Genomic DNA, 13607 nt, shown 5'->3' with positions numbered 1-13607 from the left:
ACCTCTGATAAGACTTCCTGAAGGATGAGTTGAGTCATCCTCTTGTTGCTTCACAATTTAAAGGTATCCCCATATACCCTAATTTCTTTAGTAACCAAATATGACTATGTCATCCATGAATTTATCAAAATCTTTTTCAGAAATTACTGATTTTAAATTAAGAAGACTTTTTTCCTTAGCAAACAACAATTTAGGCAGCCAAGTAAATCACATCCTTCAAAGTCAATGTAGTCTTAATATAATACCACCATGAGTAACACCTTATATTTGTACATCACTTTATAATTTTACAAGTTGCTTTCATTTATATTACCTTCCACAATCTTCACAACAGCCCTCTGCAGAACAAGAAAAATGATCCTAGTTTTATAGCAAAGGAAACTGAAGCTAAAAGAAATTAAGTGCTGTACAGCAGAAACTAACACAGCATTGTAAAGCAACTATACCCCAATTTTTAAAAAAAGACATTGTGACGACTAAAATCCTATAGCTAAGAAAGGTATAAATGGGATAAGAACCCAAATCTCATGTCTTCTGGCCCCATGAGCTCCCACCCTTCCACAAGCCTCTCCGGGTCTGATATTCCAACAAGTTGGTATTACTTGAAGCATATTTGGACTTGTCTATGTTTACTGCCTTGAGTGACAAGGTAGGAAACACACAAGAAAGTAATCTTATTATCCCATAGACACATCTTATGTCTGACTTAAAATTATACTCCCCCACCTACCTTATTCACAAGTATAAGATTCTGATGATGTATAACTGTTTTTAAAAATCAAATTAACCTTCAAAAGAGAAATAATCTATCTCAGGTTATGGGGATTATTCTAAAAGAGGAGTTCCAGAAATGTCTTGAGTAATATCAGATTGAAAGATTGATTCAACAGAGTAAGTCATTTACCTTCCCAGGGTGAGAGTGTCAAAGGTGACAATACTCATTCATATATATATATATTTTTTAATTGTTTACTAAACTATCAATCTTATTACCTTATAGCAGTGTTCATCAAAGTGCAGCCAGTCCTATGCAGGAGCACTTTATGTAGGACCATATGCATGAGACTCACTCAGGAGGTTTGTTAAAATTCAATTTCCTGGGCCATCCTCCCAGATTTTGTGATTCTGGATTCAGTAAGTTTGGGTGGGGCCCAGGAACCTTCATTTTTAACAATCTCCCGAGCCATCTTTACCCGCTAAAGTTGGAAAGCAACTGCCTATGTTTCGTTTGTACACATGTTCCGTGTACTTCTGTAATACTAACTCAGGTCTGTGAAATGAGTTGAGAATATGGGAAAGAATGAAAAACCTGACCTGTTCTATGCAACCTGGCCTTTTAGGGCCAGACTTGGGTGGAAATTTTGAAGAAAGATGTCCCCTCCTGGGCTCCATCTTTATGTAAGCCACTTGGAAGACAATCTCACTTCTGGGTGGACTTCATCTGCACATCTCTATGGGCTCTGGCTGCTCTCTTCTCTCCTGCCAGGTGAGCTGACTTACCAGGCTCAGTCCCCAGATGAAGGTGCCCTGGTCACTGCTGCCAGGAACTTTGGCTTTGTGTTCCGTTCCCGCACGTCTGAGACAATCATGGTAGTCGAAATGGGGGAAACCAGAATCTACCAACTACTGGCTATTTTGGACTTCAACAGTGTGCGCAAGAGGATGTCTGTTATTGGTGGGTGCCCCTCCTAGTCGGCCCTCTCCCCTTATTTGTCTTTCATATACATTCACATGTTGACTTTCCCCTCTATCTACACACAAATGTTTTCTCCTGCCCACATGCCATTTCACAGGCACTCTGCCTCAAATACAAATACATAGCCATTCCCACTTTCTCTCTCATAATCCTTTATATTTTCTCATATACACATATGTGAGCTTACTGCCATGTGCTAGGGCCCTTATTTAGTGATCCTGGGTAGTAGCTTGTCAGAACCCTCAAAGCCAAGATAAGAACAGAGAATAAACCCATAAAGCCTGAACTTGGAATAAGAAATGGGGGCAGACAATATAGAGGAAATTAATACTATCTTGCTCTCAGTTAGTTTGGGCCTCAGGCTGAAGGGGAAGAAAGTCATTTTTCATCCTTGGTCCTTATTAGGTGTGGGCCTTGGTCTGGAACTTGGACTTGAGAAGCTAAATGTGATTCTGTATCAGAGTCTTCCATAGGTGATACTGAACCCATGGAAAAACTGGTTCCAAAAGGTCCTCTCTCATTCTCACCAGCCCTCACCACATCACTCATCCTGTGTGACCACTCATTGAGTGCTTAGCCCCCAAAGGTGTCAGAAACAAATGTCATGGGAACAGCCTCCTGCCATCTCTCAGTGGCCCAGACAAGTTCTTGTAATAATGGCCCTATATGGTTACTTTGCTTAATTTGCTTATCCTTAGTGAGGACACCTGAAGATCGCGTAATGTTATTCTGCAAGGGTGCAGACACGATCCTCTCTCACCTACTTCATCCATCCTGTAGATCCCTCAGAGACGTGACCATGGAACATTTAGATGTAAGTGTTTAGGTTGCAGGGGAGGGAAGCTGTGGATGGATCTGTGTATCTGGATGTGTGTCCATATATATGTCCCCATGTCAGTGTGTTTCAGTATGGGGTACATTGGTGTCTGTGTCTCTTTAATTGATAGAAGAATAAAAACTACCTAATTCTGTGGGATTCTCACTGACCACATTGCCACCTTCTGTGTGAAGGAGTTGGGTGGCCCAGGATCCCAGGGGCATGAAGAGGATTGTGTTGTCGGAACACTTACCACAGTCAGAACAGTTCATTCTATGATTCCTGGCTCGGGAGGTCCTGTGGTCACATCTAGAATTTGCTTTGCTTCAGAATAGGGCCTGCTGGACTTACCTGGTGGCACAGTGGTTAAGAATCCACCTGCCGGGGCTTCCCTGGTGGTGCAGTGGTTGAGAATCTGCCTGCTAATGCAGGGGACACGGGTTCGAGCCCTGGTCTGGGAGGATCCCACATGCCGCGGAGCAACTGGGCCCGTGAGCCACAACTACTGAGCCTGTGCATCTGGAGCCTGTGCTCCGCAACAAGAGAGGCCGCGATAGTGAGAGGCCCGCGCACCGCAATGAAGAGTGGCCCCCGCTTGCCACAACTGGAGAAAGCCCTCTCACAGAAACGAAGACCCAACACAGCAAAAATAAAGTAATTAATTAATAAACTCCTACCCCCAACATCTTCTTAAAAAAAGAAAAAAAAAAGAATCCACCTGCCAATGCAGGGAACACAGGTTCAAGCCCTGGTCCAGGAGGATCCCACATGCCGTGGAGCAACTAAGCCCGTGCACCACAACTACTGACCCTGCGCTCTAGAGCCCACGAGCCACAACTACGGAGCACGCATGCCACAACTACTGAAGCCTGCACACCCTAGAGCCCGTGCTCTGCAACAAGAGAAGCCACCGCAATGAGAAGCCCACACACCGCAACCAAGAGTAGCCCCCGCTCGCCGCTACTAGAGAAAGCCCGCGTGCAGCAATGAAGACCCAACGCAGTCAAAAATTAATTAATTAATTAAAAGAATAGGGCCTGCTGGTATGGGAGGCCCCACCCCACCAGCCATGATGGGAAAAGACTGCTTTTAGGGTATGGAGCAGCAGGCACCAGGCCTGGGCTATGTAGAGGACTGTTTGACACCGTCCTATGTTATTTACAGGATTAGAATCCCCATGGGTACCTACCTACACCACCCCACTTCCACCCTCTGGGACTTGAGATATATCAGAAAGAGAGATTGGCTTCAGTCTGCTGACATTAGAAGGGAAAACCAGTTTCATGCTCGCTGGGGTTTCTACCCTTAAACCTGGATATATAAAGGGTTGGGGGAATAGGACAGGGGATGTGATGGGGAAGGGGCAGATCAGAAAAATATTTTAAAGAAGAAATAGGTTGGAGGAAGTGCTATTTTATTAGGGCCATTTTGGCTTGGCCCCACGTTAACTCATAGAAGTCAGAGAGCAAATGGCCAGAAGGCACATGTAAAGATGTTCAGTGTCAGCCATCAGGGAAAAGCAAATCAAAAATCACAAGACACTACTTCACACCAGTAGGGTAGTTAAAATCGAAAAGATGACCAGACAATAATGAGCACTGCCAAGGATATAGAGAAATTGTAACCTTCATACATTGCTGACAGGAATGTAAAATGATGCAACCATTTTGTAAAACAGTCTGGCATTTCCTGAAAAAGTTAAGCATAGAGTTGTCATATGACCCAGCAATTCCACTCCTAGGTATATTCCCAAGAGAAATGAACATTTATAGTCACACAAAAACGTGTACACTAATATTTATAGCAGCATTAGTCATAATAGCACAAAAGTAGAAACAACCCAGATCCCCATCAATGGATGAATGGATAAATAAAATATGATAAATCTGTACAGTGAATATTATTCAGTCACAAAAGGGAATGACATACTTATAAATGCTACAATGTGGATAAACCTTGAAAACATTATGCTAAGAGAAAGAAGCCAGTCACAAAAGGCCAATATTTTACTATTTCATTTATATGACATGTCCAGAATAGGCAAATCCATAGAACAGAAAGTAGATTAGTGGTTACCAGGGGCTAGAAGAAAACGGAATGGAAATGACTGCTGACGGGTACAGGGTTTCTTCGGAGGTGATGAAAATGTTTGGGAATAAGATAATAGTGATGGTTGCACAACTTTATGAATATATATATATTTAAAAACCACTTAATTGTATACTTTAAAAGGGTGGATTTTATGGTACATACATTGTATCTCAAGTTTTTGAAAAAGTCATTGAAGCGTCCCACATAGGACAACTCTTATGTCTTATACTGGTTTCCTGAGGCCACAGTTTTGCTTTTTTGGTGTGTGTGTGTGTGTGTGTGTGTGTGTGTTTTATGGGCTACTCTGAAAACTTGTCTTTTAACCTTCCAGAACTCATGAATTAGGGTATCTTCTCAATGAGCATATATTCCACAGACTGACTTCAAAGAGGGGTCATAAAACTATTTCAGATCTTTTGACCTGCTTCCAACCTTAACAGATACCCATAGTAGAGCCTAAAACACTACAATCTATTAACTACTGAGGATACACCTATAATAGTCAAGTTCCAGAAACCCACTCATGCAGAAGCACAGCTCCAAGCCCTCTAAGACAGGAATCCAGCAAACAGGTCACACAAAAACAAGCAGCAGTCATAATTTGGCCCCAGGGCCCCAGTTTTCCCACCACAAGAGAAAAAAAAAGCATACTAGTAAGGGATAAGTAAAAAATAATGTTAACACAGGCTGCTAAAGTATTCGTTGAATGGATTAGGAATCTGTCAGTGTATTGTTAAGCTTGCCAAGTCCTCTTATCAGTATCATGCAAAATCAGTTTCTGCCATATCTCTTCCTTCTTTTTTTTTTTAAATGGCTGATGTTGGGGCTTCCCTGGTGGCGCAGTGGTTGAGAATCTGCCTGCCAATGCAGGGGACACGGGTTCAAGCCCTGGTCTGGGAAGATCCCACATGCCGCGGAGCAACTGGGCCCGTGAACCATAACTACTGAGCCTGCGCGTCTGGAGCCTGTGCTCCGCAACAAGAGGCCGCGATAAGGAGAGGCCTGTGCACCACGATGAAGAGTGGCCCCTGCTCACTGCAATTAGAGAAAGCCCTCGCACAGAAACGAAGACCCAACACAGCCAAAAATAAAATAAATAAATTTATAAAATGGCTGATGTATATTTTAAATTGCTGAATATATATATATATTTATTTATTTATTTATTGAGGTAAAATTGGTAGATGACATTATATAAGTTTCAGGGGTATACCATTATAATTTGATTTTTGTATTCACTTCAAAGTGATCACCACTTTGTCTAGTTATCACCCATCACCATACAATTGACCCCCTTCACCTATTTCACCCACCCCCCCAACCCCTTTCTCCTCTAGTAACCACCAATCTGTTCTCTGTATCTATGAGTTTGTGTTTTGTTTGTTCATTTGTTTGTTTTTTAGATTCCACATATAAGTGAAATCGTTTGGTGTTTTGTCTTTCTTTATCTGATTTATTTCACATAGCGTAATACCCTCAAGGTCCATCCATCTCGTCACAAATGGCAAGATTTCTACTTTTTGTGGCTGTGTAGTATTCCATTCATCAATGGACATTTAGGTTGTTTCCATATCTTGGCTGTTGTAAATAATGCTGCAGTGAACACAGGGGTGCATGTATCTTTTTGAATTAGTGATTTCATATTCTTTGGATAAATACCCAGAAGTGGAATAGCTGGATCTGGATCATATGGTGATTCTATTTTTAATTATCAAAAAGACAAATAACAAAGGTTGGAGAGGATGTGGAGAAAAGGGAACCCTCATACACTGTTGGTGGGAATATAAACTGGTATAACCACTATGGAAAACAGTATGGAGATATTTCCTTCCTAAGAAGTCTCTTGAGATCTTCTCTCAGCCTTCTTTTTTATAGCTTCACCTGCCAACAGTACAGAGGTTTAAGAGATAGCATTCTCTGCATATACTGCCTTATATTAATTTTACCTGACAGCTAACATGAAGTACTCAGGCGTTACACAGAGAACTAAGAACAAAATATCAAGATGATAAATTCTGTTTCTCTTTGCTCTTATAATGCCAAAGTGAATTATTTTGAAGCTCACTATTAAGTTATTATGGGGACTTCCCTAGCAGTCCAGTGGTTAAGACTTCACCTTCACTGCAGAGGGCACGTGTTTGATCCCTGGCCGGGGAGCTAAGAAGATCCCATGTGCCGCGCACAGTGCAGCATCTAAAAAAAAAACCAAAAAACAAAACAGTGATTATGTAGAATTGTTATTCAATTCTCAACACACAAAATCTGCTTCTAACCCTCCTTCAGTTAAATATGAATTGTGCCCTAAACTACCCACACTCTCACCTAGCTTTCCTTATAACCAAGAGTATACTTCCGTAAGATAGTTAGCTATGCGTGGTTAGGATATATTGGTGGCCAAAGAGCAAAAGATGCTGACTCACCCAGAGAGCATTTCAGCAGTGGCCTCATTAACACTACTGGCAATGACTAATTAACTGAGCCACCCAGCTGTAGACAAATACACAAATTTGCTATTTGAGATGCCCATTGAATACTTGATGAACGAAGGCAGGGAGAGATGAAAATAAATAAATGTTAGCCTGTAAAAAAACAGTAACACCCTTGATTATTTGTTATAAGAATTCCTTTGTACTTTTTTTTTTTTTTTTGCGGTACGCGGGCCTCTCACTGCTGTGGCCTCTCCCATGGCGGAGCACAGGCTCCGGACGCGCAGGCTCAGCGGCCATGGCTCACGGGCCCAGCCGCTCCGCGGCACGTGGGATCTTCCCAGACCGGGGCACGAACCCGTGTCCCCTGCATCGGCAGGCGGACTCCCAACCACTGCGCCACCAGGGAAGCCCCCTTTGTACTTTATTACTCTCTTCTTTCTCATCTTATAGACATCATTATCTTCTCTTTAGAGGGTGAATTATTATCCCAATTTTACAAGAAATAAATCTAGAAGGCGTCATTCTTTACGAGGGTCGCACAGCAAATTACCTAACCACAGGTGGAAGTTAGAATCTGCTGTCTCTCAGATGTACTCTCAGCCTTTATCCCCAGCTATGCTGGCACCATCCTTAGGACGTTTTTTTTTTTTTTTTTTTTTTTTTTTCACTTTTTTTTTTTTAACATCTTTATTGGGGCTTAGGACGTTTGACTGAGAAAACTGAACAGGTGCTTTCTGGTTAGGCTAGGTACTAGCCCTGTGATATTAACCAATAAACCCTATCTTGCAGGCAGATGGAGCCTGTGGGGTTACTCTGTCATTCCTTAACTCAGCCCTAACCCAGCCCAAGTGCACACATGTCTTCCAGGATTTTGCCAGTGATGGCCTTCGCACCCTCATGGTGGCCTACCGAGAACTGGACAATGCATTCTTCCAGGACTGGAGCAGGAAGCACAGTGAAGCCTATCTGTCTTTGGAGAATCGGGAAGATAAAATATCAATGGTCTGTGAAGAGATCGAAAAAGACCTGATGGTTAGTGTGAGGAAGCCAGGGACCGATTGGAGGCAGGATTGGGGGCGGGGGAGCAGTCGGGAGACTGAGCAAGGGCTCTGAGAATGGGTTCCAGCAAATCATAGGTTCAGGCTCTCTGGATACTAGATACTGGAATCCAAGCTGATTCAGGATATCTTGGATCTTTGAAATCCATAAATAAGGAAAGAATGTACTTGTAAATTTCATCTTTCTTGTAGTGTTTCTTATCCCAAAGCTGTCCACAGAAGCTAAGAAATCTGGAAGAAATCAGGGTCTGAATAATGTACAAATTAGATGATCCAGAACTAATTGATGGAATAATCAAGACAATAACGTCCACTCATTCATTCAACATATTTATTAAGTGCCTCCTATGTGCCAGGTACTGTTTTAAGCCCTGAGCATGTAGTAGTAGGCAAAACAGACAAAAAACTAATATATATACAGTATGTTAGGTGATGACAGTTCTATGGAAGAAAATAAAGCCAGGAAGAAAGGTAGGGAGTATCAGCATATGTGTGTGTATTGTAGAGGGTAGAGTATAATTGCTATTTTAAATAGGGTGCTTAGTCTTCACTATGAAGGAGACATCTGAGCAGAGACCTGAAGAAGGTAGCAAACCAAGCAGATCTCCGGGGAATCAGTTTTCCAGAAAGAAGGAACAGCAAGAACAAGGACCCTGAAATAGGAGCAGACCTAATTTGTTAGTAGAACAGTAAGGCAGCTCATGTGGCTGGTACAGTGTAAGTGAGGAGGAGACAATAAAAGGACATGAAACAGAGAAGCAGTAAGGGGTCTTGACAGGCCCGTATAAAGACTTATAGTGAGCCATGGAAAACAGTTGAAGAGTTCAACCAGAGAAGTGATGTGATAGCTTTTAAAATGATCAGTCTGGCTGCCATGTTGAGATTATACTGTAGGGGAGCAAATGCAGACCCAGGGAGACCATTTAGAAAGTAGTTGCTTTTCCGGTTTGCAAGGCAGAAATAGAGACACAGACGTAGAGAACAAACATATGGACGCCAAGGGGGGGAAGGGGGGGTGGAATGAACTGGGAGATTGGGATTGACCTATTTACACTAATATGAATAAAATTGATAACTAATGAGAATCTGCTGTGTAGCACAGGGAACTCCACTTCGCTGTACAGTAGAAACTAGCACAACATTGTAAAACAACTATACCCCAATAAAAAAGGAAAGAAAGAAAGTAGTTGTAATAGTACAGGTGAGAAATGATAATGGCTTGGACCAGATAGAAGTAGTGGAAGTGGTGAGAAATGGTCAAATTCTGTACACTTTTAAAAGTAGCACAAACAGAATTTGCTGATGGTTTAGATTATAGAATATGATAAAAGAAGTTAAAGATGACCCCAAGATTTTTGACCAGATTGATACAGGCTCTGCTATAAAAAGAGAAATTGCTGATACCAAATGGGAAAATTCAGAGATCCCAAAGGTCACAAATCTCCTTCCATAGTCAGTTCTGTGGTTAGTATTTCTAGTCTGTCCTTTTAGAGGCCTCGCAGAAATCAGTCAGTAGTTTGTCCGGCTGTCAGTTCCTCAGACCCAGTGCCGGTGCCCATCCCTGTGTTCAGTCGGTACTATTAGGGTATCACTGAGAGACGGCATGGTGTTGGACCAACATACTTTCAATGTAGTGTGGGAAAGGCCTTGAAAACCTTAGAGGCCCTCAGTAGGTACAAACAAATGAAGTTCATCCAAGCCCTTTTAGAGTTGAAAGAAAAACTGGAGTTGGATTTGGGGATCCCTTGTCTGGGACCCACTGCTTTTGGAGACCAAAGCCAGGAAACGTGCTGTGAAGCAAGGGAGAAGTGAGAGTGTGTTGAGAAACAGAGGATTTAGAGGTGGCACAAAGCTTCATGTACGACTTGGGCAAGTCTTTTCCCCCTTTGGTTCCTTATATTCTATGTTTCTAAATGTGATTTCAGTGTGTGGTTGTAAAGCTGTCTGTTGAGGGGCAGAGTGTAGTGAGTTTCATACCATTGGGGTCCTCGCGCCAGGACACAGCCAGCTTGCTAAAGAGGATGCTGAGGTGCCAGTCGAGTTGTTGGGTACCACTAAATGCAGTGAGCCTCTTCCTTTGCCTCACTCACTGATATTTCTGTTCAAAGCTGTTAGGGGCCACAGCCATAGATGACAAGCTGCAGGATGGAGTACCCGAGACGATTATCACCCTGAAGAAAGCCAAAATTAAAATCTGGGTTTTAACTGGAGATAAGCAAGGTAAAGGGGAGCTCCTTGCCTGACCAATTCTCTTCCCTGTCCACCTTAGCCATTTCTTCTTTTTCTTTTTCATTTCCTTTTTTTCTTAGCCATTTATTTGACAAATACCTTATAACCCAGGTCAAGTCCTTAGAGGACACCTTCACTCCCAGTCTTGCATATAATTTGCTAAGCATATATAGTACTTTATGCCAGATACTGTATTAGGCATGGAGAACACAGAGATGAATCAGTCAGACATGGCCTCTGTCATCCAGGAACTCACAAGCTAAAAACTTTCAGGGTTGTCTTTGACTATACCCTCTCTGTTGTCCCAAAGATTTACTCTCTTACCATGTTCCACTAATTCTGAAAATCCTCTTAACTATGCCACCACCCTAGTTTAGCCTTTGTCCCCTGTTGGCTGTACTTCTGCAGAAACTTCTGAACTGATCTGTCTCGTGACCTTATTAATTTCAATATAGCCTATGTACAACCATCAGTTTAACCTTCCTAAAATACTGCTTTTGTGATGTTACTCCTCTACTCAGGTACCTACAGCAACTTCACATGGTAAAGTCGGACTCCACTGTCTGGACTTCAAGACCTTGATAATCTGTTGCTACCTACACATCCTTATCTCCATCATAATGTGACCATATCTTCATTATGTCCCGAACCAATTCCTATTCTATGCCCTCTGTTTGGATTGTTTCCCCATTTGAAATTCTTTTTCCCCCTAAACAAATCTTACTCATCCTTTAAGGCCTTGCTATAAGAAACTTTCTAAGACAATTGCAATCTCTTCTCTGAATTTTGATACTACTTGTAGCCAAGGTTCAGGACTTAATTAAAAAAAATTGTTTTCCTTAGTATGACTTTATTCCAAATTCAAGATTTCTTGATGTAAAGGAAAGACTACAACCTAAATATATCTCAGTCCCCCATAAAATCTAGCATAGAAACAGGCACAGTGCTGTTCAAGGAAATGTACCCAGATTGCCGGAAGTGAATACAGACAGGAATTGCTTTAAGAAATAAGGGAAGGCTTTGTAGAGAAAGCTAAGCCAGAATGATCCTAGTTATTGATAAATAACTTGCAAGTCTGTACCAGGTAGACATTTTCCTCTGGATGTTTGAATATAGTCTCCACTGGCTCACGAAAAACACACTTTGACTGCATCCATGGCAAATATGGACATATGGGCTCTGCAGGCCATTGTTTAGTGCCTTTGTACCTGTACACTGTAAAGACCCTGTTCCAGCCAAAATGCGACCTGTGTTCCCCCTTGCCCTGCAGAGACTGCTGTGAACATTGCCTATGCCTGTAACATATTTGAGGATGAAATGGATGGGATGTTTATCGTGGAAGGCAAGGATGATGAGACTGTTCGGCAAGAACTCAGGTACGATGGGAGAGCTGCCACAGCCTGTCCCTGGAACCAAGATTTCCCACCCATCACTTCACCCAGTATGGCTCCTACAGTACCAGAAGGAACAGAGAAGAAATGGGGGAGGGAAAAACAAAAAAACCTAAAATATTCGAGAGAATTTTGTGAAGAAGCATTAGGGCTCAAGGAGTTGGAGTGTGGAGGTGGAGAAGTGTTGTATGTAGATGGTCTGGGACCTAAGGCAGTGGCAGGTCTCAGAAAGCAGTTGAGTATGAGGCCCTGGGAGGTGCTCTGCAGAGGACACATTTTCCTTCCTAAGCTCTGGGGCTTCAGATCAGACACTAACCATTACTCTTGGCTTTCAGGTCAGCAAGGGAAAAGATGAAACCTGAGTCTCTACTGGAATCCGACCCAGTAAACAGTCACCTCACCACAAATCCCCGAATGCCCTTCAAAATACCCGAGGAGATGCCCAATGGCAACTACGGCTTGATCATCAATGGCTACAGTCTGGTGGGCAACACAGACCTACAACTCTGTTCTCTTCTTCCAAGGAATTTTTTCCTAGGTCCAACCCACTTCAGGGAAATTTCAAGATCCTTTTGCTATTCCATGAGTTACCCTATTCCCTCTTCCTTCAGGTACCCTTGCCTGTCAGACACCTTTCCCCAGCCTTCTCTAGGCAGGAATAACGAGGAAAGAGAAGCCAAGGGCATAGTCCTTTCTTATCCAAATTCTTCACTACTGATGTGGCCCATCACATAGGGGAAGGGGGGAAGTGAGCAGAACCAGGTCCTCCAAAAAATCACTTGGCCTTATAACCCAGTCAATTGATTTGACCCAGTGAGAGACCCTCACTGGTTTTCCACTGGAGGCTGGGTCAGGATGCCTAGAACTGACTTGCGGGCTTGGCTGCCCTTGGGAGTGGAGCACCTGGGGAGAAGCTCTGCCTGACAGGGGAGTATGGAGGGGAAGGAGAGGGCCTAGGAAGGTTCTGTCCCAAGAGTCTTGGGGCAGTCTGGAATGTGGGTGTGTCCTGGTGCTGTAGGCCCACGCTCTAGAAGGGAACCTGGAGTTGGAACTGCTGCGAACGGCGTGCATGTGCAAGGGAGTGATCTGCTGCCGGATGACACCCCTTCAGAAGGCCCAGGTGGTAGAGCTGGTGAAGAGGTACAAGAAGGTGGTGACACTGGCCATCGGGGATGGGGCCAATGACGTCAGCATGATCAAAGGCATGTGAGGGATGGAGGGGCTGTAGTGCCTAGCCACGGGCTTGCTCTTCCCTTCTTCCATGGGCAAAACTGATCTGGGTGGCACTGTGTTGCTGGCTCACTCTCCTGCATATCATATGTATTGTACATTTATAGTGTTTTGCAGCTTCATTCGTGTTCCTCTACACCTCAGTTCCCACTTGTTTACACATCATTACACCAGCCCACATCCACAGTCATGCACACACATTCAGATTCATGTACGTTAACACTCACACACACTCAGATACCCATGGCTCCAATAAGAACACGTGTGCATATTCACAGAACAACAGGCTGTGCAACTACAACGCCATCTTTCTGAGATGGCATCAAAGCCCACAGAAAGGACCCCTGGGCAGGAGTCGTGGTCTGTTCCTTTTTTGAAGGCTGTAGGGCTGAGCAATGTTAGACAGACTACAGGGCTGCCCAACCAGGGAATTAGCTGTGCAGCCTGATGCAGGGATCTTTTCCTCTCTGAGGCAATATTCCCAAGAGCTTGCCCTGACTCCCCTGGCTGGAGAAGAACAGCAAACTTACTGATGCTTCGGACCAACAGAAGCAAATGGCTGAAACTGGTGCTAATTTCAGCTGAATGTTGTTAGCCTCCAGCAACTTGTGGTTCTGTGAGTTATGGATAACATCTAGGGGTCCTCTAGTCCAACCTCTCTCCCCG

General features: G+C 43.3%; 1 protein-coding gene across 1 annotated transcript in view; it reads left to right on the top strand.

Annotated features, from left to right (window-relative positions):
• The window catches only part of LOC115867817 (phospholipid-transporting ATPase FetA-like), a 73727-nt gene that overhangs the window by 52444 nt on the left and 7676 nt on the right, over nt 1-13607 (top strand). Inside the window, exons 16-22 of the mRNA XM_070045835.1 lie at nt 1487-1675; nt 2395-2510; nt 7901-8065; nt 10200-10311; nt 11591-11696; nt 12047-12194; nt 12730-12913. Of these exons, the coding sequence (XP_069901936.1) occupies nt 1487-1675; nt 2395-2510; nt 7901-8065; nt 10200-10311; nt 11591-11696; nt 12047-12194; nt 12730-12913 (1020 nt within the window). The remainder of the gene's footprint in view (nt 1-1486; nt 1676-2394; nt 2511-7900; nt 8066-10199; nt 10312-11590; nt 11697-12046; nt 12195-12729; nt 12914-13607) is intronic.

Source organism: Globicephala melas, chromosome 6 (assembly GCF_963455315.2).
Source record: "Globicephala melas chromosome 6, mGloMel1.2, whole genome shotgun sequence".
NCBI classification, from domain to species: domain Eukaryota; kingdom Metazoa; phylum Chordata; class Mammalia; order Artiodactyla; family Delphinidae; genus Globicephala; species Globicephala melas.
The sequence above is the reverse complement of the archived record's forward strand: the minus strand, read 5'-3'. Positions and strand labels throughout refer to the sequence as shown.